Source organism: Oncorhynchus kisutch, linkage group LG4 (assembly GCF_002021735.2).
Source record: "Oncorhynchus kisutch isolate 150728-3 linkage group LG4, Okis_V2, whole genome shotgun sequence".
In the NCBI taxonomy this organism is placed as follows: Eukaryota; Metazoa; Chordata; class Actinopteri; order Salmoniformes; family Salmonidae; genus Oncorhynchus; species Oncorhynchus kisutch.
The window spans coordinates 41,345,529-41,371,026 of record NC_034177.2 but is presented as its reverse complement, the minus strand read 5'-3'; the positions used below and the strand labels follow the sequence as shown (position 1 = coordinate 41,371,026).

At 45.8% G+C, this 25,498-nt stretch overlaps 1 protein-coding gene across 1 annotated transcript; it reads right to left on the bottom strand.

Annotated features, from left to right (window-relative positions):
- LOC109889536 (teashirt homolog 3-like) lies at positions 1–21,057 on the bottom strand. The gene is made up of 2 exons (XM_020481026.2): positions 20,709–21,057; positions 1–4,594 (listed from the first exon to the last, which is right to left on the bottom strand). Exons 1-2 carry the CDS (start codon positions 20,746–20,748, stop codon positions 1,029–1,031), a joined length of 3,606 nt encoding a protein of 1,201 aa, XP_020336615.2. The 5' UTR covers positions 20,749–21,057; the 3' UTR covers positions 1–1,028.
- Positions 21,058–25,498: the final 4,441 nt, after the last annotated feature.

Below are 25,498 nucleotides of genomic sequence, written 5' to 3'. Positions count from 1 at the left end.
TTGTGTGCAGCACTTCAAGTCAATTTAATAATAGAAGCAACAGAGCATGAACAAAGTTAAATTTTATATATTTTCTTATCAAATAACATTTATAAAACTATTGTGCAAAACAATGTCATTTCTGTCTTCTTCAAAGGCTCTGCACCAGTGGATAGTCATAGTCCTCTTAAATTAGGAAATATAACAAGTATGCATAACTTAAACAGAAAGTGGTTAGCCTATATACTGTATGTACATTTGTACATAGACGTGGTTTGAGGGCCCCTGACATGATGATAAGCAATACTGCAGAGTCGACAAAACCTGCAACACAAACTATATATAAAATGTGATGTTACTGGCTAGTACAATGTCATTTATTTGTTTGGCTAATTCTCCCGAAGAGCACTCCCAGGTTCATGGCTGATCTCAGAGTAGAAATGCTTCATCAGCAAACCCCGCTTAAGGTGACAAAAGCCAACTAAAAACTGGAGTATCAAACTAGTTTTGAACTGTTAACTTGTTAATACATACATACATACATGTAGTTCAAAGAGTCAACAAATTCCAATAAACTTCACAAAAATGTAAAAATAACTACATTACAATATAATAAATCTCAAATGACTATATCTTACAAATGGAGAGTTCACCCAAAATACAAAATGACGTAAATGTGTCCTTATCTTCAGAGATGGAAACAAATCTAAAGTTTGTATCGTGGTCTCTCCTGGCCAATAGACAACTTGTGGTAAAAGGTAAGGAAAAATATGTAACTTAGTAATTGGGCGAACTATCCCTTTAAAAGCTGAATATTCATGATCTATATCTTCAACATGTGAAATTAACATATTTTGAAATGGAGAAAAATACAGACAAGCATAGGCCATGAATGTAAACACGTTGTGCTGACACTTAACAGTAGTTACTTTTGTCACACCTTCAACTGTTTTCTTTTAAGTTCTCTCTTTTTTTTAACAGCTTATATTCCAGTATGTCCAATGCTGGGAGCACTCAAGTGTTTCTATAATGAAATGTCAATTCTACTTCTAGTGTTTCCCCATCCCAGAGACATACAGGAGATGGTCCTCTGGGGACTTCCCATGGCTCTTGCTGAGGTGGAGCTTGATGGCATGCTTACTGGCAAACTTACGGATACACAGCTGGCACCGGTACACAGTCCCACTGCCCTCCTCTTGTGACTGAGAAGAGGGTGCAGAAGAGAAGAGGAAAGGGTCCAGGAGGGGCAGTTCATCAGACCCACCTTTCGAGGAGTCCCTCAGGGTCTGTTTGGGGGAGAGCTTGGCCAGGTCCTTCAGTCGGAAGCCCAGGTGGGCCTCCAGGTGGCAAATGTAGGCAGCGGGGGTCCGGATCTGTGAAGCGCACTCGCTGCAGAAGAACACCGGTTGGCCTGAGTCCAGGTTCTTGAGGAACTTGGTCCTGCCGGTTCTCCTCAGCTGGTACTTGACGTTGGCCAGCCAGTGACTGATGGTGGTCATGGAGAGGCCCGTGAAGCGGGACACGTGCATCCTCTCCTGGGGGCTCAGGTCGGACATGATGTACTTGCCCTCGGATGTCGGCCTGAGGCTGGAAGAGAACTGGGCCTGTAGGAGAAGCAGGTGCTGGGGGTTCCAGTTGGACTGACGGCCCTTCCTCTTATTGGCCATGGACCCCTCAGCCTCCTCTTGGGTGGTGGAGCCCACTACATCTGTGACCCGCTCTGTGATCCGCGTCCTGGAGGGGGGCTTGGAGACGTGGTGTGCTGATTGCGTCAGGTTCCTCAGCATGTCGGAGATGTCCGACAGAGCGTTTTCATGTAACGGGCTGCTGGATGTGAAGGGAGAGACCACTGTCATCTTAGCAGGGGTCACCATTGAGGAAGGGGAAACGGAGGAGGCTGTGGATGAGGGAGTCAGAGGGTCAGAGCCCATAGAGCCCCCTCGATCACGCTTCCCTTTTGTCAGGTCCATGGGCTGGTCATCAATGGACTGACTTATGCCCCGACAAGCCACAGGCTCTGGGTGTCTCTTGGTGTGCGTGGGGGAGGAGGCCACGGCAGCCCTCTCGGCCATACTCTGGCTCAGCCTGGACAGCAAACTGAGAGGGTCCTGGCTGGGCAGGGTGGGCTTGGCTGCCTTCCCCAGGTGGACATTCATCACAGATTGAAGAGCACTTAAAGGGTTAACGAAGGGCTGCTCCAGAGGGGCGTGGCCTGTTATGAAGGCTGTGCTGCAGCTCAGAGCAGTGGCAGGCAACGGAACCGTTTTTCTCCTGCTCGCTCTCGCAGACGGCGAGGCTCTGTCGCTATGGCTACTGTCACTGTTAGCCGGAGTCACCGCCCTCCACTCTCGAAGCAGGGACTCTGCTCCAGTGGACTCTGCGGCGTCACTTCCACAGGGGGGCCGGTGCACCTCTCTCTTGGGGGACACCTCTCTCTTGGGGGACACCTCTCTCTTGGGGGACACCTCTCTCTTGGGGGACACCTCTCTCTTGGGGGACACCTCTCTCTTGGGGGACACCTCTCTCTTTACCCTCCGCTCCACTTTGGCCACTTTCTCAGTCACCTTCTTAACCAGCTCCTCCATGGCCTGGAAGTTGTTGAGGTGGGGGAGGGGGTAGCTCTGACTAGTCGGTGGGGAGATCAGGGGCTGGCTCTTGCTGAGGGAAGAGAGCACCCCCTCTCCTCCAGTGAATAGGTACTTGAGAGGGGAGCTCTTCTCAGCACTACCCTGGGGCAGCTTCAGGGAGTTGGGGAACTGATATGCAGCGTGGATACTGGGGTATCCCCCGCAGCTGGGGTTGCCACTCTGGGCTTTGTTGATGGCCGAAGTCACCGTGTTCTCCAGGGACTTGAGAATGTCGAAGCCGCCCTTGGGGCTCTCCTTCAGGTCCTCCTCGGTCAGATAGTTATACTTGGTGGAGTTGTGAAACTTCTCCTCCACCTCCTCGTCCGAAACCTTGTCATGGCTGACCATGTCCTTGGTACACTCGTCCTCCATCTCCTCTTTCTTAATGTCTTTGAGAGGAGGGGAGATGGCCAGGGCTGAAACGGCAGAGGGTGGAGGGGGGGAGAATGTAGGAGCCAATGGGATTGACTGAACCCCCTCCTGTGTGGGGGGTGTGGCCTGTACAGTGCTGGGGGAGGCAGCCTCTGGAACAGACCTGCCTCCTCTCTTGCTGGGGGGGTTGCCATTGGTGACCCGGAGGAAGTGACCCGTCACCATCATGTGGGCGGTCAGCTCCTGCAGGGTATTGTGGGAACTTCCGCACTCCATGCACTTCAGGATCTGGGACTTGCGCGATTCGAACTGCCACGCATAGCTGGCGCCGTTCTGGTGGCCGAAGCGGTTGCTGGGGGTGATATAGGGGTTGGAGACCTTGTGGGAGGGGTCATTGGGGTCACCACTCAGGGAGGCTTTGGGTTTGGGGGTCACCTCTCTTGAACTTGGGGAGCCAGGGAGGTCCAGGCTCCCAGAGAGTGGGCCTCTCTTCCTTGAGATCATTTTGGCTGCCACAGGGGCCAGTGGCTCCTTCAGAGGCACTTTCTGGTAGTGTTTGGTCTTGATCATGTGGACGCTCAGGTCCTGCAGGGACTCGAAGGAGTGGCCACAGTACATGCACTTCAGCACCTTCGCAGCATCCTCCTTGCCTTCCATCTCCAGCAGGGAGCGCTTGCGAGGCTTGGACCAGTGCCCCTTGGCCCCGTTGGCTCCCCTCTCATGGTTGTCATCGCGGTAATGGCCCGTGTCGTTCATGTGCACGGTGAGCTCCACCAGGGTGTCGTAGGCGGCACTGCAGCCCTTGCAGCGGAACTTGCTGGCCCCGGTGAAGATGTTGCCGTACAGTCTGGGGTTCTGTCTATGGAGCTGCACTGTGCTGAAGAGACTGGGCTCTGAGGGATGAGGGTGGTGGCGGCTCTGAGAGGCCTGCTGCTGCAGGGACTTAGCCACTGCGGACTGGTGCCAGTCATAACTACTGCTGCTGCTACTGCTGCTGCTAGAGCTGCTAGTCCGCGGTGGCTTCTCCACATGTGTCAGTGTCTGAGTTGGCGTTGGGGTGGGGTTAAAGTTCAGGGGCGACCAATAAGTGTTGGTCAGGAAGCTGGAGTAGATGGTCTTCATCTGTTCCAGGGTGTCCAGCGCCAAGGGAGTGTCCAGCGCCAAGGGAGTGTCCAGCGCCAAGGGAGTGTCCAGCGCCAAGGGAGTGTCCAGCGCCAAGGGAGTGTCCAGCGCCAAGGGAGTGTCCAGCGCCAAGGGAGTGTCCAGCGCCAAGGGAGTGTCCAGCGCCAAGGGAGTGTCCAGCGCCAAGGGAGTGTCCAGCCTCACCCCTGCTCCGTTCAGAGGCTCTTTGACAAGCCTCTCCTCGGCGTCGACAGAGGTGGTCTCAAAGTCTGACAAGGGGTCGCTGGCATCGCTCACGTGTGATTCAATGTCCATCTCCTGAGCAGAGAGCTCGGCCCCAACAATGGAGTCCCGGTCACCCAGTGCCTCTTTGGTGAGGTCCTTTTCTGAGCCCTCTCCGTCCTCTTGAAAGTCCACGCCCTCTTCTTCCACCTCCTCCATCGCATGCTCCTTCATCTCCTCCTTCATCTCCTCCAACTCCTCTGGAGAGTAGGCTGGAGGGGAAACAGAAGAGAGGGTGTGTTATATGAAGGCCACTGAACACACTGACTAATTCTATTAATTTCATAATATCTGATCACTTTTTTTCTTTTATTGAACTACCCTCTCCCCTGGTTGGAGGACTTGGTGGAAAGCATGAAAATTATGTTACATTGAAATAATAGAGATTCACAGAGTATACAAAACATTAAGAACCCTGATGTTTCCATGACATTGACTGACCAGGTGAAAGCTATGATCCCTTATTGATGTCACTTGTTAAATCCACTTTAATCAGTGTAGATGAAGGGAAGGAGACAGAATAAACAAGGATTTTTCAGCCTTGAGACAATTGAGACATGGATTGTGTGTGTGCCATTCAGAGGGTGAATGGGACAGACGAAATATTGAAGTGCCTTTGAACGGGGTATGGTAGTAGGTGCCAGGCGCACTGGTTTGTGTCAAGAACTGCAACGCGGCTAGGTTTTTCCCACTCAACAGTTTCCCGTGTGTGTCAAGCACAGGAGTTTGGTGGCACCTTAATTGGGGAGAACGGGCTCGTGGTAATGGCTGGAGCGGAATTGTATCAAACACATGGTTTCTATGCATTTGATTTCATTCCATGAGCTCCGTTGCAGCCGTTATTATGAGCCATCTTCCCCTCAGCAACCTCTACTGGTATCAAGCATGGCCCACCACCCATAGGACATCCAAACCAACTTGACACCTGAAAAGCATTGGAATGAACATGGGCCAGCATCCCTGTGGAACGCTTTTGACACCTTTTAGAGTCCATTTGATAAACTCATGCTGTTCTGAGGGCAAAGGGGGTGCAACTCAATATTAGGAAGGTTTGAACACACTCCGTGTACAAAACATTAAGAGCACCATCCTAATATAGCGTTGCACCCCCTTTTGCCCTCGGCACAGCCTCAATTCGTTGGGGCATGGACTAAAAGGTGTTGAAAGTGTTCCACATAGAGGCTGGCCCATGTTGACGCCACTGTTTCCTACAGTTTGGCTAGATCTCCTTTGGGTGGTGGACCATTCTTGATACACACGGGAAACTGTTGAGCGTGACAAAACCCAGCAGTGTTGCAGTTCTTGACACAAACTGGTGCGCCTGGCACCTACTACCATACCCTGTTCAAAGGCACTTAAATCTTTTGTTTTGCCCATTCACCCTCTGAACAGCACACGCACAATCCATGTCTCAATTGTCTCAAGGCTTAAAAATCCTTATTTAACCCGTCTCCTCCCCTTCATCTACATGTGACATAAATAACGGTTTATAGCTTTCAACTCGATTCACCTAGTCAGTCTCATGGAAAAGAGCAGGTGTTCCTAAAGGTATGTACACTCAGTGTATATGGTTTCTTCCTATTTGTACTGGACTCCAAGTGAATTGTCAAAATCAACCAGTCACTTATCTTAATTCCAACCCTCAGATGTCCACAGACTGACCCATCTTTCCCACACAGGGTGTTAGTTGAACTATTGGAGAGAAAGTTTCTCTACTACGGGCGCCTGAGGACTCGCAGGGATAAATGAGCCATCTGTGCGGGAGGCGAGTGAAAGCCGAGTTGAGAAATGACAGTCATCCCATTTCACCTCATCAGCCGTTAAGGTGTTATTTTCCTCCCAGACAAGCCTGTGTTTATATACTACCCCAGCCACACATATAACTAGCTGATTCTCCTCTACTCTCTCCTTTACTTTGTTTATGGTGAGGTAAAACAAAAAACAATATCTTGGCAAAAACACAATGTGGCATTTTATTTATCTCAGGGCGCAACAGCTTGAAATGAAAGCTAAATCGGAAATTAATGAAGCTCAATCGTGCTGTGGCATTCTCCTCTGGGGTAATAAATGAGTTGGATCAACCTCCATCTGTCAGTTAATATGTCTGACGCCTCTTCAACTGCCTCTCGTCTGTCTGTCCGTCTCCACACACACACACACACACACACAGACAGGGACACACACACACAGACAGGGACACACACACAGACAGACAGACAGGGACACACACACAGACAGACAGACAGGGACACACACACAGACAGACAGGGACACACAGACAGACAGGGACACACAGACAGACAGGGACACACAGACAGACAGGGACACACAGACAGACAGGGACACACAGACAGACAGGGACACACAGACAGACAGGGACACAGACAGGATTTCCACTCATTGCTAATAAAGGGAAATATGATTTATGATGATCAGACTATTTAAAATGTTAGATCGACACCTTTCAAAGTCAACTAAATGGAAGTGAGGCACATGAGATTACCAATGGTGATGAGTATCACAGACAGACTAGAAGTGCCTTTTGGAGCAGGCTAACAGGTGCTTGGTGTTAGGCAAAACACACATACACAGGACATCAGAGACATTTCCTCAGAGAGAAACAGACATAAGAGTGCGAGGTTGAGTAAAAGACTATGGGCAACACATAAGCAACCTGTCACTTTGCATGTGTGCGCCCTCGGCTCACCTTAGACAGGTGTGTACGTTTTCTGGGTACCGATCACAGGGGACAGCGACCCTCCCTCAGCACCCCCCTTCCCGTCTTCAGAGAGTGACGGTCCCCTGTAGTGACAGACCCTCCCTCACTTGGGTCCCCACACACTGTCACAGCTAAGTGGGACAAATGTCTTGGCGAAGGACACGTCACCAGCCTCCTCCCTTTGCCCCTTCCCTTTCTGCCCACTTCATTATGGACCCCACCCCCCCCCAAAAAAACTATGAGCAAAGATGTTCTGAACATCCTGTATACTTATGACAGGCGAGCATTCTGGCTATGCACACACACACCAAATCACCAACCCCTTTACACACAAAAACATCCAGTCTAAAAATGTCATCGCTGGAATAACCCCCATATCCTGCTAACAGCTAATCTCAGGGCGGCTGGGCAGTGGTCTGATGTTGGCCCTGGGGCCGGTGGGTGTCAGCAGGCAGGCAGGCAGCCCCACTGAAAGGGCCAGTCTAATAGGGACCTGGCAGGTGCGGTCTAGTCTCCCATCCTGCCCGTAGATTTAGTTTGTCACTGGGTATCCATTACCTGCCAGTCTCCACTGATCTTCTGCGACAGCCCTGATCAAAAGATGTCACTGGGCCCCGTGCGCTTGGCAGGGCCTGGCACACCGCTCGTAAAGAGGGCCAAGCTGGGTGTAAATAAAATGACATGATCACTTCCCTGGCCTCATGTCCTGGACACAATTATGATAATGTGAAGGAGGGGGGTTCTGAGGAGGTAAATCGCTCACCGCTCGGGGGACAAACCAGCAGGGGAGATATCTCAGTCTTAGGTTTTTTTCTCTCCTCCGATCTCCGGATGGTGTTCGTGTGAGTGTCTAATTTGGAGGAAATACAGTCAGGATGAGGTGGCTACGTTAATGTGTTTGTATCCAGAGCAGCTGGTCACAGATGTCAGGTTCAATCACTGAGGTTATGACTCTGGCATTAGCAAGCAGGTTGAAAGAGAAGTCCTTAGTTCGCTCTTATAGTCTTGATCAATGACCCATCGTGAACATGTTTCACATATTCCTTTGAACCTTTGTTCTAGCTGTATATGACTACTTTTGGTGAGTGTCATTTTGGCAAGCCTTTCCTAACACAAAAATGTTAAAAAATATTAAGAACATAATTCCAATCTCCTAGTCTAGTCTAAAGTCTAGACAGCAAGGCTAAGATGTGGGCTGAAAGGGCATCGCAATAAAAACGGACGACCAGCAGTCAACGCTCCCAGGCAATTTAAAATGCAAAACAGTCATTACATCTGAGCACTATCTGTTAATTTGATCCCCAATGACTGATCATCCATCACCGTGGGTGACAACCACCATCCAATTATTCTCCCAAGCTTGACTGACAACAGAGGTGATTTATCACTCTAATGAAATGTGATGGGTGTGTTGGGTTCATTCTGAGAAGAATGCTGGATTATTAGGAATACACCTGGATGGAGAATTAACAGATAGCTAGCGACACTCTCGAGGATTATCAAAGGGTTATTTGTGGAGGTGTAAGGTTCGACATGGAACCATCTAAAGAACCCTTTGTGGTTCTAGCTAGCACCTTTTTCTTCTAAGAGTGTTCCGACGATCAGGAACAGGGAAGAAACATGGGATAAACAGGCACTGTGACTATACACCAAAAGTGAGACGCAAAACCAGGCCCTCTCTTCTGATGGTAGATGGTACACCCTAGTACATCATCAGTAATCATTTAGTCAAAGGCAGGAGTCACACCCTGTCCGGGAAAGGCTGGTGAGTGATGGAAGCAAGACACAAGAAAAGGTGAAGGCTTCAACTGAGAAAAAAAAGAAAGAAAACAAAAACATGCATCCTGAAGTAATCAGCTTTTAAGAACAGTAAGGGTGGATCTGTTCGCCCTCAGCTCCCTGCACTGCCCAGTGATCACCTCACTCAGCCTCCACACAGATGGGGAAACAGCCAGTTGAGCTGGGAGCCAAATCACACACAACACTGGGGTAAACAGGATGTGTAATCAAGACACTACTACCAGAGTCTGCACTTCAACCACTGAATGACATAGCAGCTTACAGCTAGCTACAGGAGCTGACCACAGAACAGCTTGAAAAGAGGGAGAGGAAGGAGAAGTCAAAAGGAGTAAAAAAAGGAGAGTGTTATATTTGTCGGTGGTCCAACCACCAACTAGCCTAAAGCGACAGACTTAGGCTATCATAGCTGGCACCGAAACAAATGTGGCTAATGGCTATTCATAGGAAAGGGATGCCATCATTAAGCTCTCTCGTTCTGCTACTGTACCACGTAACAATAACAGTTCCACAGATAGGAGGCCAGGGGTTGGCCAGCTAAAACAGCCAGCTAGAGTTAAAAACCGAGGAGGAATAAGGAAGAAGAGAGTGGATTCATTCATTGAACATGATGAGCCTGCCTCTATCCCACACATTGCTTTTGGTGAGAATTGGCTAACAATAGGTAGTTATAGCAGGGCTGCTATTTAAACAAATCCAAACCGTGGATAAATCTCTCCTGTCCCAATAGACTGCTTTTAGGGTAACTAGAAAAATAGGAGGTAAGTCTGAAAAATGTTAAGATATGCTTTAAAGTGGCAACATCCTGAGAGGATCACGAGGTGGTAGTGAACAACACTCTACAGTATGATCATAGATCACAGTAAGGGTACTGAGAGTGGAGAGAGGTAAGCAGGGCCTCACTACCCAGCTGTGGTGTTTCTTATTCCGGACATTTGTTCTTTAACTGGACCCTCTTGCCCTTAAAGCAACACAGTGCCTCGGCAGGGGGGCCTTACTTACAGGAAGGAGCCTTAAATAACACTTAGAACCTCCAGGAAGTAAGTCACCACAGCCTCAAAAATCACACAACCGCAAACCACCGACTTCCACTAGTTCCAGTTTCCCAGCAGTCGACTGACTCCAGGCTTTAAAATAGATTTGAATAATTCCATACCAAAACAGTCTTGTTTGGTTCTATCAAAATGTCCGAAGATCAGTGGGGAAAGTAAAATGAAATGTCTTCATTCCTTAACATTTGTCATGCTAGGCTAACCACTCATTGGTCTTGTGGTGGTATTCCCCTCGTGTCCTCTGTTGCTAGGAAGGAGGGAGTAGCACGAGGTGAAATTATACTCTGTCAGAAAAAAATGTGACTTGTTTCAGGAAACTAGGCGTATGTTACACGTCACTACTTCACAGGGATGCATTTGAACATAAATATATATTTTGTTTTAAATCAAAATGTGTTTTTTTGGGCAGAAACGCCATCTGGAACACATGAACATTCATGTGCCTTAATAACAAACGTGTATTCCAATCTGTAAATACAAATAAAATTGTTAAATTACGAGCCTAGTTGGTTTAGCCACGGAAAAAGTCAGGAACCTTCCCACTAGCCATGACTGGCTGAGATAATGGATGGACTGGACATGCTGGGAGATGAGTTTGGATTGGTCTGCCATGTAGCACGCTTCTGTCTATAAGGTGAGCTGCTCAGTATGTGTTGATAGCCCTTTCTACAGTGCCATTTTTGAAAGATATAACATTAGCCATCGAGAACTACAAACATTTTGCTACAATTCTCAACAGCATTGATGCCTTGAATTTAGCAGGTGCTATCGACAGATCAGTTGGAAAAGATGGAGTAATTTCTGCACACACCACTGTCAGTGTGAACTGGGGTGACTTGACAACACTGGCCAAACAAGATGTCACTACAAACAAAAACAGAGTTTAAATGGTTCCAGTCTGCTGTGAAGCGTTCATCCATTTATACAGGTAAGAGTCTAGCTACATTTTCAGATATTATAAGTCAGAAAGTCATTTTCATTGCAAGTTACGGCATACTATTAGCTAGCTAGTGAACGTTAGCTTGCTAGCTAGCTAATGTTACTTGTATGATCTGTGTAGTAATGTCATTAGAATCAGAAAACCATTTGCATTGCTAGTTGTAGCCTAATGTTTGCTCGCTAACATTAAAACCTAGTTTATTAGCTTTAGCTACCTGCAGATTCATACTACAGCTATGACAATGTTTGTATTGGTAGTAATATAAGTTGGAATTATGCCGGTTCATTGTTGAGCTAGCTAGCTACATGTCTAAACAAAAGACTCCACTTTGCCAGTTGATTACATCAAGTTAGCCAGGTGTGTCTGGGGGTGAGTACAGCCATCTATAGTATTTCATAAACATGAGTACATGTCTAGACATAAGTGACCCATCCACATAGATTTTATTTTATTTACTTTATTTTATTATACCAGAGACAGTAATGTGAACAGCATTGACAATACACCAAAATCAGATTAGGATATAGGGCAAGGGCTAGATAGTGTATTTTTACCTGGAGTTTATCTTATTGTAAGCTACTACTTTTACCACTTTTATAGTCTTCAAATCTTTGATTGTTTACTAAACTACTCACTCTGTTTAGTACATGGCCTCACATGTCAATCCTTAAAGAGATGGGTGGGGCTAATGCTTAAGAGGGTATAAACAATGCAGAAACATTCAAGGGCCATTTTCTCAAAAGTGGGGTTACAAGTTTATCAACTTTCAAAGGAGTTGTTCCTCAACTGCTGTGTATGATGTAAAATTTTCTAGCTCTCTACTTTCATCCAATGTAAAAAAAATAAAAAATAAAATAAAACACAATTAAACATTTTGCTACATAAGACCGAATCGAGGTGGTCGGTAACAGATAGGCTACAGGTAGAGTTTCTCTCAACCGTCAGTGGTGGTAAGACAGCATAGTCCAACACTCAAAATGGTAGAAAAGTGTTGGAAGTCATAACCTTAAGAGAAAGATTTACTAATATGTGGCTGTGTTTGATCGCTCAAAAAGAGATGCTCACGGCAGTCTATTACTGTACATCACTGTTCCTCCTATTCTGTTCCTATTTTCTACCCCCTAATGAATGATTGAATGCACTGTGTCCGCTGATTGTAGTGCAGGATGTGTGCTCAAGGAGATGGGAAAAACAGAGATTCCTCTTGCTCCAGGTGAGGCTCAATGCTGTACCATGTTGAGAGAGCGAGCGAGACTGGGAAAGCAGATAGATCAAACTGTGCTGTACTCCCAGAATGCTGCATTGTTGTGTTATGACTGGACCTACAACAGGCAGCTGTATACAGACCTTCAGGACCTGAGCTACACTGTGTACAAAACATTAAGAACACCTGCTCTTTCCATGACAGAATGACTAGATGAACACTATGATTCCTTGAGGTCACTTATTGAGGTCTTGTTAAATCCACTTGATGAATGAAGGATAAATGAAGGATATTTTGCCCTCAACACAGCCTCAATTAATTGGCGTATGGAATCTACAAGGTGTCGAAAGACATCCACAGGGCTGCTGGCCCACGTTGACTCCAATGCTTCCCAATGCTTTAACTTGTATAAAGTTGGCTGGATTTCCGTTGGGTGCCATTCTTGACACATGGAAATTGTTGAGCGTGAAAAACCCGGCAGCATTGCAGTACGACACAAACCGCCGTGCCTGGCACCTACTAACATACCCCATTCAAAAGGCACTTGAATCTTTTGTCTAGCCCATTCACCCTCTAAATGGCACACATACACAATCTGTCTCAAAGCTTTAAAATCCTTCTTTAACCCGTCTCCACCCCTTCATGTACACTGATTGAAGTGGATTTAACAAGTGACATCAATAAGGGATCATAGCGTTCACCTGGATTCACCTGGTCAGTATGTCATGGAAAGTACAGGTGTTCTTAATGATTTGTATAGTCAGTGTATGTGTGCCATTCAGATGGTGAATGGGCTAGACAAAAGATTGAACTGCCTTTGAACAGGGTATGGTAGTAGGTGCCAGGTGCACTGGTTTGTGTCAAGAATTGCAACGCTGCTGGATTTTTCATGCTCAACAGTTTCCTGTGTATATCAAGAATGGTCCACCACCCAAAGGACATCCAGCCAAGTTGACACAACTGTGGGAAGCATTGGAGTCAACATGGGCCAGCATCCCTGTGGAACGCTTTCGTTGTAGAGTCCATGCCCCGATGAATTGAGGGGTACTACTCAATTTTATTAAGGTGTTCTTAGAGCTGTGGCAGTCATGAAATTTTGACAGCTGGTTATTGTCATGCAAAATACTGACGGTCTCACGGTGATTAACAGACAGGTTTAGCATCTCCATACAAGCCTTTGTAACATCTACATTTAACAAAGTTGACCTACTGTATGTTATTTGGCTATGCACACCCTGTTCTCTCATCAAGTCATCATACTTTCTCAAGTTAATCTTGTCTTTACTAAGATGTCAAATTAGTTTTGATTTAGAATGGCCTATTATAAACATAATATATGTTGGGTACTCCTCTAGGCAGGTAGCCTAGAGGTTAGAGCGTTGGGCCAGGAACCGAAAGGTTGCTGGATCGAATCCTCGAGCTGACAAATCTGTCATTCTGACCCTTGAACAAGGCAGTTAACCCACTGTTCCCCGGTAGGCTGTCATTGTAAATAAGATTTTGTTATTAACTGACTTGCCTAGTTAAAGAAAAGGTTACATGTGCAGGTACAGGGAATGGAGGCCACTTTCTGGGTGGTTCGTTTCACTCATGTCAGGTTGCCTACTTATTATTTGTTGCCTGTTCCTGCAGTTACACCCAGCACTTAATTTGGGAAACCAAGTGAAATCTGTAGTAACATTTTTTCATAACTAAACTGTTAACAGCCCAGCTCTCTGCACACCAGATAAAGGAATATTATATAATGGCACAATCATTATTAAAATATATATATATATATATATATATATATATATATATATGCTTGGCCTTATATAAGCTCTTATATGTATATGGTGTTTTGAATTAATCACCACCTTAGAAAGGCTGTCCATTTCATTGTGTTTGTATTTGCATTGATGTCAGAGTGGTTGGAGGCCTATTTATTGCCTACCTCCCTACTCTTCTACATTTGTACACACTGTACATAGATTCTTTCCTATGTGTTCTCATCGACGGGACTGCAGTGGAGCAGGTTGAGAGTTAAGTTCCTTAGTGTCCATCGAGAGCATGCTCAGGATGCTCTCGATGGTGCAGCTGTAGAACCTTTTGAGGATCTGATGACCCATGCCAAATCTTTTCAGTCTCCTGAGGGGGAATAGGTTTTGTCGTGCCCTCTTCACAACTGTCTTGGTGTGCTTGGACCTGTTGGTGATGTGGACACTAAGGAACTTAACTCTCAACCTGCTCCACTGCAGTCCCGTCGATGAGAATGGGGTCGTGCACTGTCCTCTTTTGCCTGTAGTCCACAATCATCTCCTTTGTCTTGATCATGTTGAGGGAGAGGTTGTTGTCCTGGCACCACATGGCCAGGTTTCTGACCACCTCCCTATAGGCTGTCTCGTCGTTGTCGGTGATCAGGCCTACCACCGTTGTCATAGGCCAATTTAATGATGGTGTTTGAGTCGTGCCTGGCCGTGCAGTCATGAGTGAACAGGGAGTACAGGAGGGGACTAAGCACGCACCCCTGAGGTGCCCCTGTGTTGAGGATCAGTGTGGCATGTTGTTGGTTGCATCACTGCCTGGTATGGCAACTGCTCTGCCTCCGACCGCAAGGCACTACAGAGTGTAGTGCGAACGGCCCAGGACCTCTATACCAGGCGGTGTCAGAGGAAGGCCCTAAAAATTATCAAAGACTATAGTCACCATAGTCAGACTGTTCTCTCTGCTACCGCACGGCAAGCAGTACGGGAGTGCCAAGTCTAGGTCCAAGAGGCTTCTAAAAAGCTTCTACCCCCAAGCCATAAGACTCCTGAACATCTAGTCATTTATACTCTCTGTTGTCAGCTACGCATAGTCACTTTAATAACGCTACCTACATGTATATACTACCTCAACTAACCGGTGCGCCCGCACATTGACTATTGGTGACCCCCTGTATATAGTCTCGCTATTGTTATTTTACTGCTGCTCTTTAATTACTTGTTACTTTTATTCTTATCTGTATTTTTTTGAAACTGCATTGTTGGTTAGAGGCTCGTAAGTAGGCATTTCACTGTAAGGTGAACCTATACCCATTGTATTCATGTGACTAATAAAATTGTATTTGATTTTCACTAACATGTCCAGAGTGCATAAGAGGAGATTACCGTGACTCAACGGTCACATAGAGTTTTACTGTGGTCATATCTCATGACTGCCGGTGTGGCGGTAATATGGTCACAGCAATAACCCTAGGTGTTCTTAATGTTTTGTACACAGTGTATATTGGTTAATCTGACACTCAACCAGCTACAGTACAAAGACAAAGATCTCTCACACAAACAAATCTGAGGAGAAAGAGATAGAGACCCTCTCAGATGTTATGTTCTCACCACATCAAAGGGACAACCATTCAAGGCCCACTCCACTCCCAACAAACAGCTGCTGTGATGATCGCCTAGCAACGAGGAGGTGATGGACGGGGACCTAAGATGGATGGGCACCATAAATCACAACACCAGTGTCTATGTGTGTGGGGCGGGAGAGAGAAACAACCTTTTCTAATTGTGAGAGAGAGACGAAGCAGCGGAGCTGGCCTTGCCTTGACCCCTCACTGTACTCTTATTCATGATTGTGGAGTAACTGCCCGGAGCACAGAGGAGCAGAAGCCTGCTGACCTCTACAGGGCACAGTAAAATGGGAGGGTTTTGGTCAAACATCTAGTCCATTGTATTTCTAATTTACGCTACACTAATCAAACTGAATATCCATTAAAACTAACCATCACTTTTTTTTACGCCTAGGAAGCAAGGCACAATTTTCCCATTAAATGATTTTCAAGCACATTGTTAGCTTATAAAAGACGGGGACCGAGTTTTTTCAGAGGGCCGAACCCTCCAGGCAAAGCAATCTGGGTAGTGTAGTTGAGGGATAAATGTCATATCATCCACTATAGCTGGGCCATATGATTCGGCCCAACTGCTGTGGCCCGGGTGTCTAGTAACACTCCGCCAGAGAGCACGGTCATTCATCACACAGTGAGTGTCTGTCTAAGGCTTTCCACTCTGCTCGTCCTGCTCTCCAGTTACAGCCCTACACGGCCAGCCTAAATAATATTCTCCATGATAAATGGCACTATAAGCCTGGTATCCATCATTAATCTGCTTTTTACTCTTGGGGAGTGCTGGTTAGGACCACAGGATAGCAGAGCAGCTTGGGTTCATTTGGAGGCCAGCCTAGCATGAGTGATACCCATCATCCCGCTCATCAGTCGCGCACACCATCTCCCTCTCTCACACAGCCACACACACAAACTCCATTGCACACACGCAAACACGCAGCGTAACACAAGGTGTAAATTACACACACATATACATATTCACACACACTCAAACACATCATATATTCAATAACCAAACATCCAGAGACTCATGGAAGAATATTCTGTCACTCATCAAAACATCACGTAACTTAATCCTCTGTCATCTAAAAACCCTTCCCGTCATCGTCCTCCCCACCACCTTCTCTCCAGCATTTTGTACAGTACCATACTGTTGGGAGAGTCTTATAACCATGCTTTTTCCCCTTTGTTACTTTCTCTCTCCTCATTTTCTAACTAGACTCACTCTGCCTCTCTTTCTCAATTCCTTCCCCCCTCTCTCTTTGTTTCTCTCAGTCCCTCTCGGTCTACTTCTCTCCTCTTTCATTCTCTTGCTCGCTCTCTCTTTCTCCCTCCCTCCCTGTGTGTCTGCTAAAGCCAGTATGATAAATGACACACGTCAGTGTGTCAGGAACGAAGGGTGGGTCAGTGATAAATGACTCTGTTGAAAAGGAAATCGGCTCTTTGGCATGGCCGGGCTATTCTCCTCCTGGATTTGGTTTCAGGACCCCTGAAGACCAGAGCGGGCTCAGTTTCCTGAAAAGACCACACATCCCACTAGGCTCTGACGCGTTGCCCTCTGGGAGGGGAGCTGAGGGTTTGCGTAAGCAAGACCGCGCCAATTGTTGCCATATCGCAGCTGCATCTATCACAACAACGAATGGCGGGACTATTTTTATAAAGTATCTACGTAGGCCTACTCCACTCACATACATGAGGGCACTGAAACCTGATCTGAGGAGGGTAGAGCTGTGAAGATGCCAGTAGCACAATATTTTTTTCCATGGCAAAAATGAAGAAAAAAAATGAAGCAGATCAAGCTGGTCCTTTAAAAACGTGCTGCATGTGAAATATTGTGTGCTATAGCTTGGAAAATAAATCAATGTGATTCTGAATGACAATCTAATGTTTGTTTCCAACATTAGGGCTGTTTTCCTAAAGGAGTTGAGTGCGCTTCGTGTTTTGTTTTCTTGCCACGTTACTAACGAGTATCGTGATACTGGTATCGCCCCGGCCCCGGAAGAGGATGGCTTACTCTTTTTGTGATTCGGTTCACTCCCTTTTCTCTTTTGGAGCCCGGCCCAAGGTCTGACATCTGCCGAGTGGGGTTAAAAAAAAAAAAAAAAAACATTTAAAAGAGGAGCCCGTTCCACCTCCCTCCCTCCCAGTTTAAGGTGGCATTGTTATCATTACACTGGGTGGTGTCTGTCAATACCTGTGGGAAGCACTCAGTCAACCACCCCTCCTCAACGGCATGGCAGGCAGGTGCAGCGACCTCATTAGGTATGCACTTATCAGACACATAGATCACAGGCATGACTCAACCCCGCCGGAATCCAACCACAGTAACTTTCATTAGCCATGGGTGGCGTGGCCTACAAAACTACAAAAAAAAACGTCCTTGAGACTCACACCTGCACGGTCTAGTCCTACCTGTTAGTGGAACAATTATGAGCCCATATGCCCCCTCATTCCTGTAATGACAAATACAGAACACACACACGCAGTCACCCACAGATATAAAACAAAAACCATTTCTGTTGGTCTCTGCAATTCATATGTCAATAAGCATATTTGTAAGTAATCATATGTGGTTTCAATTTCAATTAGTATTTTTGTCCTATGTGCGCTGTAATGATAATATACAGTACCTGAGCACATTTCTGTCTCAGTATAAGAGATGCTGCAGTGACAACAGTTGTGAGTAACAATGAGGGGGGGGGGGGGGGGGGGGGGGTAGATGGAGGGGAGAGTTAGAGGGATGAAAGAGTTCAGAGGAACGATGGCCTATGACTGACACTCCTCACTGGGGCCTCTATGGTTGCAATTCCTTTCATCACCCCTGCCATCCAAACCACCCACCCACCCATGCACCCACGATGGCTGCCACAGCTGACCTGGCAGCTATAGGTCTGACCCTGCAGAAACAGGAGACCTCTAGCCATAGAGCCCAGTCTAAACCAGAACTCCCAGCGTCGCTGGGACTGCTCACAAAGATTACTGGAGCACGGGGAGGCCGGATTAGAGCAGGGGGCTTGATTTCACTAACCTGGCCTGAGTAGGAGACTCCATACCTGCCTGAATTTTTATTATTATTATTTTTTTATAAAAACAAAACTCACTCTCATAGAAACACATCACACCAAAACATGCACGCACGCAAGTACCCACGCAGGCACACACATACCAAATAGAGCCACTAACTGTGAGGATGCTAACTTAGGGGCCATCTTGTTAGGTCCCAGTCACTACACTGAGTACACTCACTAGAATGCTGTAATGTAAAACATCATAGCCCCTGGGCCTACAGCCTAAGCTAATCATAAGCTATGTGAATGCATCCGGAGTTTCTTTCCCAGCTGTTTGCGTTTCTCCTGTCAGGCTGCCCTTGGTTGTTAAAAGCACTCAAACCTGACCCACACAGGTACGCCCGGCCATTTGTCACCTGCAGCGGAAAATTGAGTTACAGCACGACCAAAGGCTAGCGCTGCGCCGGGAGCGGAGGCACTGTGTAATATCAACTTGATTACATCAAAGTGGTGGCAAACCTGGTTGGTTGAGGCCGGGCACACAGACTTGTCATCTCCAATCATTAAGCCTGTCAAGACTCCATCAGCCTTTCCAGCTAATTAGGTGAAGTCTAATGAAGCAAGCAAAACTTCGCCTTTTTCTAGGAAAATGCTGAGGGGGGAGGGGAAGGACAGCGGGTGAGAGATGGAGAGATAGAGAATATGAGAGAGAGAGAGAGAGAGAGGAGATTTTTCAGGCAAGTCTCAAGGTTGCTGTGGGCTTGCTTTCCCCCTAAGTCCCTAATCAAGGCCCATCATCTGTCATCCTTTTCTTTGCTCTCTCCATCACCATGCTCTGTGCTGCAATCAATTCATCATCACCCTTTGTGTGCCACTGAACAGTTGACAACTTTATAACTTGCAGCTGGAGGGACACACTGACAAAAAGGAGGTAAAAATAAAGAATAAATGAACAAAGAATGACATTAAAAGTTCCCCAACATTTCCACAACAAACACAGAATGGGTCTATATTACAACATCCCATGATCCTGCCTCAACAGAGACGAAACAAATGGACAGAAAAGACAAAAAAAAACAGTAGAAAAAAATATTTCTCGTTCTGAAATCAGAAAGCTTTCAGACATTCTTTATGCTCTCCCTCTGAGCGAGTGTGTACATTAGGCAGGGGCATTTTGATTAAATAAAAGCCTGGGCCAGCGTATGGCTAAACAGAATGGGAGCACTCACTCAGCCTGTCTCTGATTGACCATTAAAGCCATTGATGAATGGGCCTGTCAGAGAAGAGACAATTAAATCAAACATGAAACAAAGCCTTCCCGACTGCCTGGTCTAATAGAGAAAACCATTCCTCCCCTCCATTACATTGTGCACTTCTCATTTTACAACCCCCCTAGTGTGTATGTGTGTTTGTAGGCTGTGTCTGTGTGTGTGTGAGAGAGAGACTGTGAAACCACTTTACCCCTCTGCTTTTTGTGAGTCACTTGACCATTGCAGGGGGGGGTACACGATGCTTTCAAAGTGCTTTTAATGTGACGTCATGGGGCTGCATAACATGGGGGAATGATTTCCTGATGTAGATCAGGAAGAAACAGATCAAAGCGGATGACAGCTAATCAATCAACTGTCAAATCAGACATGGCAACTGTCGATTATACCTTCTTTCAGTCCACGGTCTCTTCGTCTGGACCCAATTGTTTGTTATATACAAATACAAAAGCATAAGTTATTCGTCCACCTCCCAATTCCAAAGTTAGCCGCTTGGATCAAATGTTCAAAGCCCCTAGAGACTCAGACAGTATTGGCACCGCCTTGGGCATTTCGCTATTACAGACGGAACACTTTTCACACATTTGAATTCTTCCACCAAGGTAAGTTAACGTTTACCGGGAAAGTAAACTATCCATGGGAACAATGGGAAGGGGAAAGTTGACTGCAGCCATCGGATGTGGGTGATACTGTCACAAATAGTATGGCTACTTTGTAACGAGGGGAAACAAATGGTAACATTCGAGGGATAGGCCTACAGTTACAGTACTAGTATGCTACTCCTGGGATAGTGGGTTCGTATTACAAAGTGTTATTACAAATCAAGTTAGCCTATACATCGAGTAGATGCACTAGTTTTCCTATGGGGGAAAAAAAATACTGGAAATGGAACTCCAAAGGTTTGAGATTGAGAACAACAAATCTTTGAGCTGCTATCGCTTCAAATAAAACCACTCCTGTCGTAGTGGGCTACGTACCTGCCGCGCGCTTGGGCGCTTCTTGTTTCCGCCGCGGCATGTTTGGTTTCCCAAAGAAGAGTTCTCTTTGGCCTCGTAGAATCCGAGCTGCTCCACTACACCGCGATTACGCCTTCATACACGACACAGTGACTATTCTCCGTAAGAAAACTAAGAGCATTGTTGTCAAATAGCACAGAAAAGTCCGCGGGAAAAACACAGCAAGTCGGGGGAAAAAAGGCGAATGTCTGTCGTCCCCCGCGCGCAATGACTGTAGTGGTCAACAGCGTTAAACGCGGCCACCTCGGATCCTCTCTTGTCTCATAGATGATCGCGTCACTCAAAACATGAGAATGGGCAAACCCACTGCTCCGTTAACTCTTTACACCTCGAGAGGGGAGGGACATTATGACACGAGGCAGTCCTATTTTCTTTACTGTCAACAATGTGTGGGCTACATCTATTGACTGAAAACAACAAATGACTAGTAATTAGAATGTAAAAGTCTAAACGAGATCACTGGGGGCCCAACTCTGACGTCACCCCATTGAAGTTGACATTTAAAAAGGTAAGGGTTAAGGTTGGGGTAAGGCTTAGGGCAGGGACATCCCAAGGTTCCCGGATAGCACTAATTATACTGAAAAATATAAACGCAACATGCAAAGTATTGGTCCCATGCTGAGCTGAAATAAAAGATCCCAAAAATGTCAAATACACACAATAAGCTTATTTCATTCCAATTTTGTGCACAAATATGTTTACATCCCTGTCAGTGAGCATTTCTCCTTTGCCAAGATAATCCATCCACTGGCATATCAAGAAGCTAATTAAACAGCAAGATCATTACATAGATGCACCTTGTGCTTGGGACAATAAAAGACCACTCTAAAATGTGCAGTTTTGTCACACAACACAATGCCACAGATGTATCAAGTTTTGAGGGAGCGTGCAATTGGCATGCTATCTGCAGGAATGTCCACCAGAGCTGTTACCAGAGAATTGAATGTTCATTTCTCTACCATAAGCCGCCTCCAACGTCGTTTTAGAGAATTTTGCAGTATGTCCAACCGGCCTCACAACCGCAGACCACCTGTAACCACGCCAGCACAGGATCTCCACATCCGGCTTCTTCACTTGAAGGATTGTCTTAAGACCAGTCACCCGGACAGCGGAGGAAACTGAGGAGTATTTCTGTAATAAAGCCCTTTTGTGGGGGAAAACTAATTCTGATAGGTTGGACCTGCGCCCCTGCCCGTCATGTGAAATCCATAGATTAGGGCCTAATTATTTACTGACTGTAACTCAGTAAAATCCTTGAAATTGTTGCATGTTGCATTTATATTTTTGTCCAGTAAAGAATAGTTTACGTTTTGATAGGGAAATATATTTTGTCTAGTCTAGGGCTATGTGATTAAAGGGTATAATGTTCTAAAGCAGTGGTTCTCAAACTTTTTATAGTCTCGTACCCCTTCAAACATTCAACCTCCAGCTGCGTACCCCTCTAGCACCAGGATCAGCGCACTCTCAAATGTTGTTTTTTGCCATCGTTGTAAGCCTGCTACATACATGCTATACGATGCCTGTATTTAGTTTTCATGCTAGTGAAGGCCGAGAATCCACTCTCACATAGGTACGTGGTTGCAAAGGGCATCAGTGTCTTACCAGCATGATTTGCCAAGGCAGGATACTCTGAGCGCAGCCCAATCAAGAAATCTAGCAGTGGCTTCTGATTAAATTCAATTTTCACAGAACCGCTTGATGCAATTTCGATGAGGCTCTCTTATTCAGATATCGGTAAGTGGACTGGAGGCAGGGCATGAAAGAGATAACGAATCTAGTTGTTTGTGTCATCCGTTTTGGGAAAGTACCTGCGTAATTGCACACCCAACTCACTCAGGTGCTTCGGTATATCACATTTGACAATTGTCCATAAGCTTGAGTTCATTTGCACACAAAAAATCATACAATGATGGAAAGACCTGTGTGTTGTCCTTGTTAATGCAGACAAAGAAGAGCTCCAACTTCTTAATCATAGCCTCAATTTTGTCCCGCACATTGAATATAGTTGCGGAGAGTCCCTGTAATCCTAGATACAGAAAATTCATGTGAGAAAAAAACATCACCCAGATAGGCCAATCGTGTGAGAAACTCACGAGAATTCAGGGTCCTTGCTTTAATATCCATTTTCACTGTAGTGTCCAAAACGTCTTTCAAGCTGTCAGGCATTCCCTTGGCAGCAAGAGTCTCTCGGTGGATGCTGCAGTGTTGGCGGCGGGAGCAACTGCTTGCATGCACGTTACCACTCCACTATGTCTCCCTGTTATGGCTTTTGGGCCATCAGTACAAATACCAACACATCTTGACCACCAAAGTCCATTTGATGTCACAAAGCTGTCCAGTACTTTAAAAATATCCTCTCCTTTTGTCATGGTTTCCAGTGGTTTGCAGAAGAGGATGTCTTCCTTAATTGACCCCCATAAACGTAACAGACATATACCAGGACCTGTGCCAGGCCCGCCACGTCTGTTGACTCATCCAGCTGTGACGTATCGATATCTCTGGCTTGTATGCGAAGCAGTAATTGTTTCAAAACATCTCCTGCCATGTCACTGATGCGTCGTGAAACAGTGCTGTTTGATGAAGTCATTGTCTGTATAGTTTTTTTGGCCTTTGCTCCAGCATTGTCCCAGCCATATCCGCGGCAGCAGGAAGAATTAAGTCCTCCACAATAATATGTGACCTGCCTGTCCCAGTCACTCAGTAGCTCACCATATAAGACGATTCTAGCCCCTTCTTATGAATGATATCTGTTGCTTTTATACATGTCTTACTACTCGAAAGTCGTCTTAATTCTCGCTCAAAAAACTTGCATGGCTTATTTTTCAAATTGGCATGTTTCTAATTGTCTACACAAGAGTGAAGGTTGCATCAAATTGTGAGATAGTACTTGTGCACATATAACACTGTGGCTGAGGAAAGGCACTACTCCCAATATAAGTGAATCCCAAATCAATGTAGTTCTCATCATATTTGCGCCTCCACGATGGTCCAACTTCCCTGTCAGTTGTTCGGTGCTTTCCCGGGTAAGGGGGCAGTAGCTCTACTGCTGCATCAGATTCACAACTGTCAGTGTCCATGCTAGCTGGGCTAACAACAAAATGTGGAATTACTGATGCTAGCATTGGATGTGCTCGTGGAAGCAGAACAACTTGTGTCGTCGACAGGTGCTGTACTACCAGTATGTGGTATGGTATGTGTCTCTATGGATGTGGGTCTTACTAAATGAACTGTTTGAAAATGTCAATAATTTATTTTTTAGAATTTTAAAAAAACATTTTATTTTTTTAAATGTGAATCACATTTTTATTTGGCGTACCCTCATTTGGGAATACCTGTTCTATGGTATTCTATTTTAACTTTAATAAAACAACTACAAATAAACCACATTTTCAGTTCAAATTTGCTTGATATGCAAAAGGTCATAGGTGGAAATGTAAAAGGTGGAAATATTGCCTGCTCCTCTTTTTATAATAATACTGATATTATAGTACATTTGAAAACTTAATTCACAATGGCTTGTCAACAATTTCCAAAATGAGATTCCAACTTGTAAAATCTTTTGTACGTTATTTTCTATATGGTAGCCTATTGTAATGTGAAGTAATTCAAGTGTGATTAGACTAGAGGGTGGGTATCGTAGACCTATTTCAATTACGTGGATATGTCCCTCCCACTTTCCTTGAAAGCATTGATCAGAAAGTATAGTGCTACTTTTTCTATTCAACTATCAGTTATAGAACATCATCAAAATGTAGTTTTTAGTGTTGGAACCAGGGTAATGATTACATGGCCATGTTCATTTCCCCCATCCATTTGGCTTGGGACAATCCTTCAAGGGGGGTAAGGTCCTTGGGATCCCCTTGTGCTTTTGACCGGTACTGACCCCTGTCAGCAAAAGCTGCACACACACACACACACACACACACACACACACACACACACACACACACACACACACACACACACACACACACACACACACACACACACACACACACACACACACACACACACACACACACACAAATTAAAGCATAAATCCTCCTGATCTGGCCATGCCCCCTTCTAACAGCACAGGGACTGCAGTCTCAGCCTAGTCACTTTAACAACATGAAATTACAACCCAAATGGGATGTCAGGGGTTAGAAGTGTCTCTAGCTGCAGCATGTGAATATAATTCCTCCCATGGATTTACCCTCATCATGACCTCCCGAGGAACAACAAGTAACCGACAGTGACTGGCTGATTGGCATTTTTACTGCCAAATTAAACCATCTCAGGGACTGTCGGAGGTGGGGAAAGCATCCTCTCCAAAATTAGTGAGCCATCATGGTGACAGAAAGTTACAGGAACATGGTGTCATCTTGACTGCATATCGATTAACCCATAAATACTGCAGCATCTGGGTGCTTTTCCTCCACTGTAAAAGGGAGTTATCTGTGCCATATGTCTTGGTGGGGGAGACTGTAGAACGCCTGGACATGAAATACCCCTAGCCTATACGTAACCTTGTAGATAACTTACCTTGTAATTAAATGGGAAAACAATAAATATGATTTACATATTGTAGTACAGACCCTACAAACAAAAATGAGTTGTTAGGAAGTCCCCGGAACGTTAGGAAATGGTTGCCTAAAGTGGTCAGGACGTTGTGTCATGGTCCCCTGGAGGTTTTGTGTAGTCCCCGAGGACGTTCTTGGCACATTGTGTCATGGTCCCCTGGAGGTTTTGTCTAGTTCCTAGTTTGTCCT

Coding starts and splice junctions, on each gene's coding strand:
- LOC109889536 (XM_020481026.2), bottom strand. CDS start 20,748: ATGCCGCGGCGGAAACAAGAAGCGCCCAAGCGCGCGGCAG. Junction 4,595..20,708: donor AGCGCCCAAGCGCGCGGCAG/GTACGTAGCCCA, acceptor TTTCCCCTCCAG/CCTACTCTCCAGAGGAGTTG.